The 7,800-nt window shown below is 46.4% G+C and overlaps 1 protein-coding gene across 3 annotated transcripts in view; it reads left to right on the top strand.

The window, feature by feature from the left end:
• The first annotated feature begins 2,650 nt into the window (after window positions 1-2,650).
• The window catches only part of TGFBR1 (transforming growth factor beta receptor 1), a 57,409-nt gene continuing 52,259 nt past the window's right edge, over window positions 2,651-7,800 (top strand). For 2 of the 3 annotated variants that reach the window (XM_044265268.1, XM_044265267.1), the window contains exon 1: window positions 2,652-2,784. In XM_044265268.1, coding sequence (XP_044121203.1) covers window positions 2,700-2,784 — 85 coding nt within the window. In that variant the 5' untranslated portion in view covers window positions 2,652-2,699. Of the gene's footprint in view, window positions 2,785-7,800 lie in introns of all 3 variants that reach the window. The other variant, XM_044265269.1, reaches the window with a different exon arrangement.

Raw genomic sequence — 7,800 nt, 5'->3', positions numbered from 1 at the left:
TATGATTTTAAACTTATAATTTATTGTTCCATTCCAATGTAGTTTATTTGTGGATCCATGGCTCATGGAAATTTCTTCCTAATATCAGGAAAATAAAATTTAAAAATAGTCTGTTTCTCCTTCCTGTTCTTCAGTGTTCTAACGAAGACACTCGATTCCATGGAAAATGTTAAGGAACTGGAAGTGTGTCATAGAAGATAACCCAACACTGATTAACTGAGGCTCTGTAAGGCAAAGGCACAGGTTAACCGAACATGAATGCTGATTAGAATCAAACAGAGCCTGAAGGGGCTGGGCAAAGGAAATGGCGTTAACTAAATATTTACTATGTTCTTTAAAAAAAATGTATTTACTATGTTCTAGACGCTGTTCCAGACACATTACGTCATCTAAGGGGCCCAAGACATGTGATTCAATCCCTTTTATTTATAAATGGGGTAAGTACAATATTTCATTTTATTTTTTAATTTTTTAAAAAAATAAAATATTTATTTATTTGACACAGAGAGAGCGAGCACGTGCACAAGCAGGGGGAGCAGCAGAGGGAGAGAGAAGCAGGCTTCCCGCTGAGCAGGGAGCCCGATGGGGGGTTCGATCTCTGGACCCTGGGATCATGACCGGAGTCGAAGGCAGAGGCCCAACTGACTGAGCTATCCAGGGGCCCCTACCATATTTCATTTTAGAGATGAAGAATCTAATAAGAGAATCTGATGAGAGGACACTTCACTTGTCTGAGGAGACTCATTCATTCATTCATACAATAAATATCTATTTACTAGAGCAGTGGAAAACACTGAGACTAGAGCAGTGGAAAAACAGTCTACAGACATCAGGTGTCCTAAGACCTGGACTTAACCCTCCACATCTCCTCTGAAAAGACTGAAACTGAGAGCGCAGATTGGAACTGGAACCAGCCAGAAGCTGTCTTTCCCTGCTTTGTTGGCCCATGGCAGGGAGCAGGCTGAGAGCTTGCTCCTGATGGCCTCCAGCAACCAAGAGAGCCCAAGAGAGCAGGCTATGCCATGTTTTTGTTAGTAGCTGAATCCCTAGGTAGGCAGTTCCGTGTACAACCCTCCCCCACCCCCTTACTCGTCCAGGTAAGAGGATGAAGTGTCTGGAGGAACGGCCTAGAAATAGAACTTGAAAGAGGGGGAGAAGAAGCCCCAAATCTTTTATCTTCTCACTGACCTTGGGAGGTAGATACTATTTCCATTTTACAGATGAGGACATGGAGACTCAGAAAGGTTAACGGACTTGTTCAAATAAGAGTCCTACTCAGGAGGGGAATAGGGCAGGTCCCAGATCCCAGCTCCAACACCCCCACCCTGTCCTCTTACAGCTCTGGACGGAAGTCTTCGCAGGCAGGTCAAGTGCTCACGGAGGAGCAGCGCTAAAGTGACTTGCAAATCGATCCTAGAGGGTGACTCTGATTCCTGCTACCAAGGTTTATTTAATTCCAAGCTCAAATCACACAGAAAATAAAATTTTCTCCTTAAAAGGTTCTGTGGAAAAATGTTCTCTGTTCTATGTAACAGCCTCCTCGGCTGTGTTTGTGTCTGAAAAGAGGACTAGTCTGACAGGAAGAATTACAAATCTGGAGCTCATTTTGGTGTCCCAGAGGGAAGGTGGGTGGAGCGTCTCACAATAAATTAGGAATTCAGAATGAAAACGTAGCCGAGTTTATTTGGGTTTCTAGTGACACCTCAGAATTATTGTGCAGGCGTGTCAGAGGCAAGTCAAAGTATTGACTGCTCCCCCTCCGCCAAAGGAGGAGTGCTGCGAGCTAAGAAGAGGAGTCCTAGTCCTTTGGGGGTGAGGATGGGGTCCTTCCCTTTCCCACCTGGATTAGGAAGAGGTCAGAAGGAAGGAGTGTGATTTGGAGCCCCGTTCTGGGTCTGCTCTTTGTTCCGAAGGAGAGAGGCTATTTGGGGGGCGTGTCGGAGCTCAGGATCTGAATGAAGTCTGAAGCCAGGATTTCAGGACTTTCAGGGCCTGGAATTCGGTTGGGATTAGACACTAACAGCGGGAGGAAACAGAAGACTGAGTCGTATAGGGAAGGTACTGAGGAAAGATTTGGGGGGCTTGTTGAAAGTTGAGGCGTGGATCTGGGAAGTGGAAGTTGAAGGCTGCGTGAACGTGTTGGGGATTGGTGGTGCAGGGCTGTGAACGGGGCTCGGGTGGGACTGGGGTCAGTACTAGATCTTACGATCTTGGAGAAAGCTACAAGAAAAGAGCCTAGAGCGGCCACAGCCTTTTTCCGAAAGCGACTCACACCCAGACACACCCCTCGCATAACCCTAGACCTCCGGGGCCCGAGGCTAGGCCATGCCAGGGCGCGCTACACCCTGCCTCTACCCGGCCTCCTCCTTGCGGGGAGCGGCTCTGGCTGGGGCAGGGGTCTGGCAGCACTGCCCCCGGGGAAGTCTAGGGGCGTGGCCAGAGGCCGGCGCCCGCGGCTGTGGATTGGCTGTCCAGTGGGCCTGTAGGCGGGGCTCCGGGCTGGGTCCCTCTCGGCCGCTCGCAGACGGCTGGGAGGCGGGGCCGGCGGGAGCCCGGCAGCCAATGGACGCTCAGCCCCCGAGCAGTTACAAAGGGCCGGAGCGAGGCCGCCGCGGCGGCGGGAGGTGGGGCGAGGCAAGGCTTGCTGAGGCGAGGCGGCGGCCGGGCCGGACCGGGCCACAGGCGGTGGTGGCGGGACCATGGAGGCGGCGGCCGCTGCTCCGCGTCCCCGGCTGCTCCTCCTCGTGCTGGCGGCGGCGGCAACGGTGGTCCCGGGGACGACGGGTGAGCGGCAACGCGGCGGGGCTGGCGGACGGCTGCGGGGCGCGCGGGCCGGGCCCGGCCTCTGGCTCGCTCCCTCTCTTTCTCAAACATGGCGCGGGGCCGGGGGCGCAGGTGGAGGCGCCGGCCCGGGGCCGGGCTAGCCTGGCCTGGCGGCCGCCACGCAAACCGCGGGCAGGGAGCGCGGGCGGGGCGGGACGGGGCGGGGCGGGGGCGTGTGTCTGAGCGCGGGTGGATGTGCCCGGCAGCCGGTGGCGGCCCCTGCTCCCGGCTCCCCTGGGGGAGGTGGCGTCGGGTAGAGCGGTCCGAGGACTGGGCTGCTTTCTGGGGAGCAAGGAGGCGCGGACCGAGGGCCAGAGGGTGTGCGGCTGGCCGGGCCTGGCGGAGCCGGGGCGCTGTGTGGCGTTGTCTGGGCACCCCCCCACCCCCGAGCGGGAGGGTGCCCGGGGTTCCCGGAGCCCGGGGCGGGGTTGGGGTCGACCGAGGCTTCCCGGGCGGGGTAGGAACTCTGAGCCTGCCGGGCGGTGGGAGGGGGCGACGTGTGATGGAGACCTCCGGGTCACAAGGCCGCCCTGGCTGGGGTCGCCGGCCCGACCCCGCTGAGAGGGGCTACTTCTCCAGTTAGGGGTGGCTTTGGAAGGGGAGTCGCGAAGCTTTGTGTGAGGAGGAGGAGGCACGAAGATGTGCGGAATGTTTCTTCTTTCGTGCGTCTGGGAAGTGTTGAAGTGAATCCAGTAACCAGAAGGCTACAGATTGTTTTCGTAGTAGAAACTTGAACGTTTGCTCACTCTGCGGGGTTTGGAATGTTTGAATGGAAATGACTCTGTGAATTGATCAAATGCTTTTATTTCCTCGAAGGAATATCGCTAGTGTTCCTTTTCTTGAGTGACAGTGGTTTGAATCAGTAGTCTCTGTGTAATGGGCTTTCAAGGGAGAATGTTTGCTCCGTTTTCCAAAATACTAAATCAGGATGGGGTACGTGGTCATAACCAATCTCCCTGGAAAGAGCAGTGAAAAGCTTTGTTAACATCCAGATTAAAATACTAGAAACTGAAATATAGATCCTTAGTGTTAGAAACTAAATTACAGTGAAAGTACATTTCTGTCTCTAAAATTGAATACTAAATGTTTTAAAAAACAAAAGCTCAAGGATGAGAGTGCCAGTAGCTGTCTGTTAAGAGCTTACTATGATGTAGACGTGTAAAGTACACCAGAGTACATTATCTAACGCTTATGATAAAACCCTCAGGGTTAGTGGCATTTGGCCCATTTATAGATGAGAAAACTGAATTTGGAACAGGTTAAATACTCAATTCCTAGGGACTAGAGTTAGGATTTGCACCCAGAGTTCAGTGTTGCCAAAACCTACGCGCTTTAATTCAAAACAAAACAAAAACCAAACTCTGTGTGTGTGTGTGTGTGTGTATACACGCACACACATGACTGGCACAACCCATATTTCTATTCAGTCCACTAACAATTGGTCTTTATTACCTAATTTTTAATTTTACCCTTACAATATGTAAATCAGGTTGGCTTCCTTCTGACTCTTAGCACATTCCTGGAGTCTCTTCATATTGGGCCTACGTTAGAGGAAACTGGATATTTGACACTGGTCTAAGGAGTGGGGGCAAGGTAAATATGTGGACAGGTGGGAGAATCAATAGTTACCTATTGGCATTAAGTTCACCCTTTTCCACTTAGCCTGGCACACTAAGCGTTCATGTATTCAAGTAACAGTTTTAGACTTAATTGATATAAGGAACATTGCTCAGTCCATGTTTGGGAGAAGCTTATAGACTGCACTGGCATGTATACAATACAAAGCTGGTTCCGGTGAGTAATAATTCTTAAGTCTAGACTACCTCAACTGGTCTGCCCACGCTTGTTGGTTATGTTGATGTTGATCTTTCATACATTCTGAAGAAACTCAAATGCACTTTTAAATTTATAATTTGGCTTCCTTTTTAAGACCTTGCAGTTGTTCCTTATTGTCTGGCTATCAGTTTTGTATTTCTCTGCCTAGATTCTCCTCTTTCTAACATTGATTTCTCTAGGGAGATTAGTTCCTGTCCCTAGTACACAGATGAGTACTGTACTATGTCTACATATATATTCCTTGTGAGATATATATGTATATATATACACATATATCCCTTGTGAGAATCTGATTTCCTTTCTGCTGTCATGTGAGTTTTTTCTTTGAAAACATGCCTAGAACCCAACTCTTCTTTTTATCAGTGCCTCTTGAATGTCTCTTCCTTTCTTTGTATGCAGCCATCAGTTTAGTCCTGCCTGTTACTCTTAAATTTAGTTGCTTTCCAGTTTCTCTCATGTAGGCTTTTCTATAGGCTACTGCCAAGCTAATCTTTCTCAGGCATCCTCACAAAGGGCTTACAAGATTTTCCATTTGTATTCAGCACTTAGAGAAGTACTTGTGACTTATGATTAGAGCCATCTCTGAGTATTCAACCAAAGATCTCACTTCTTGCTACTACTCTAAGCCCTCAATTCCAACCATTTCTGTTTTTCCACTGACTCCCGATTTTTTTTTTTTTCTTTTTCTTTTTCCCTTTTAACTACATACTTAATTTTGTCCCTTTTGGGAGTATGAGGAGAGAAGTTCTCAGTTCTGGCTTCATGTACTGGTTTAGTTCCTGAATTCTTTATTTCCCTGAACTGTAGAGCACTTAGGGTTATAGTTTGGTTGTTTATTTCTACCATCTTGTGCTGTTATTTATCTATACCTGTGAATGTGTTATAGGTCTCCAGAGGGCAAAGGTATGTCTTTTCTTTCCTTTATGCTCTCAGAACCTAGCACTGTGTTTTATATTCTGTTCCATTTACATGCTTGTTGATTAAATGAATTTCATTTGACTGAACATTCTTTGGTATTTATACTGTTTTACATGAGTACAGTTTATGCACTATTAATTGACCATTCTGTGTATATAATAATAGGAAAATTGTGTAATGTGACAAAAGAGCAGTTGGTTATTAGATTCGATTATTAGTCCCAACTTCACCTCCAGTTATGCAGAAAATCTAAATGGTACCCACATTTCCTAATTCATGAGCTCTTGAAGACCAAATGAGAGTTGTTTTGGAGTTTGAGATTGCTATTTTGTATTGACAGTAATAGGTAGGGCTGGTGTTCAAGCAGCAGTTGCCACCGGGTCACATGTGTTTTGATTGATCAGACATCCTTTCTGATTGGTTGGTACCATTTTGGAACCAGTTGTTAAATAGTTTTAATATCACCCCTACAGAAAGGCATCAGCAGTCAAAGAGAAAAATGATTAATGTAGGCTGATGTGATTGGGGGAGGCTTCCTGGACACTTCAGAACTTAAATTGACTTTGAAGGGTAGCTAGAATTCAAGTGGGCAGAGAGGGAGATTTGATGAGTGGTAAGCTGTCCTGAGGCCTACTCCAGGGCAGAACCAAAAGTTTTATTGACTGGCTGGCAAGTTCCTCTTTAGAGTTGAGTTCCTTATTCTATACTGTAGGGTTTGGATGTATTAACCACTATTTCTTTCCCCCAGTTCTGAAAACTCTGTAATCTGTGACTGGAAACAAAATAAAAAGGTAATCTAAGTGGGATGAATAAGGGAAAATAATACTATGGGCCGCCCACTAGGGGTGAGCGTTCAATTGGTGAAGATTCTAAGTCACTTCAGTTTATAAGGGAAGAAAATAACATCAGAGGTTAGGTGAATTTCTCAGGGTCAGGCAGAACTAAGACAAGAATTTAGATTATCTCATTCCTAATCTGTGCTCTTTAAGGTATGAAGGATTTGGAGGGGGGAGGGCAGGATTAATGGAGTGACTTACCTAAGTGAAGTTATCTTGAATTTCACAGAACTTATGAAAAGTGACTTCTGATGGACTGTGGGCGGGGAGGGGTGGTGGTGGTGGTGGTAGTTAAAAAGTCCTCAAGAGGAGGTAAATATCTTTTTTATATTGATGATAAAAAGACCTGGTGTAGAGTTTATTGACTGAGAAGAGTAGGCTTTAGTAGTTTAAAAGATGGTGAAACTGGGGTTTAATTAAAATGGATGTAATTGAAAGGCCTTGCAGTTACATGGCCTAGGTTTAGAATTTTAGATGATCTCCTCTGTTGTTGAAATTAAATAGGAAACTGACATGAACAAAGTAATGGGGAGGGAGATAAATCTGTTACTCTGTGAAGGGCTGCTTATGTGTAGATCTTTGCTGAAAGGTTCTTTTAGGCCTGTTGAAACAGTTTATCTGAACCTCTGCACCATTCAGGTAGTATCTTTGTAGTGTATCAGATATGTTCATTTCTAATGACGTGGGTTTTGAAAATGCCATTATTTTATGGATGGCTCTTTTGATGTGAGAACATGTTTCCTCAAACCACAGAGCCCTCTGCACATGTCAACAAACTGTCTGTCTTTTGCTGTTCTTTCTTGGTTGTGGCTTACATAATGCAAGTTCTCTGAACAGATGGACTGTGGTTTATTATCATGTGATTGGGTCACATCTTTGCTTCCTGCTTCTGGAATTGAGCAGATGCTGGCATGTTTCTCAGTGATTTTCATGCTTTGTCCCATAGAACTGGCTTGAGAAAACTTTCTTAAAAATTATGGTTTATCTTGACTGAGCCTAGCTCCAATACTTAGCGTAATTAATGCCTTTCTTAACTGAGTTTTCTCAATATCAAATCCAAACATTATTCATAAACATTAAGTTTGTTGCTACTTTGAAATAGATCCAGTTTTAGCTGTACAGTTTTGGCTCAGATAATACAGATAGGTTTCTTATGGTTACCTTTTTTTTTTTTTTTTTAAAGATTTTATTTATTTATTTGACAGAGAGAGATCACAAGTAGGCAGAGAGAGAGAGAGGAGGAAGCAGGCTCCCTGCTGAGCGGAGAGCCCGATGTGGGACTCTATCCCAGGACCCTGAGATCATGACCCGAGCCGAAGGCAGCGGCTTAACCCACTGAGCCACCCAGGCACCCTGGTTACCTTTTTTGATATGGACTTATGATTGG

This window comes from Neovison vison, chromosome 9 (assembly GCF_020171115.1).
Source record: "Neovison vison isolate M4711 chromosome 9, ASM_NN_V1, whole genome shotgun sequence".
NCBI lineage: Eukaryota > Metazoa > Chordata > Mammalia > Carnivora > Mustelidae > Neogale > Neogale vison.
This window is presented reverse-complemented; position numbering and strand designations above follow the sequence as displayed.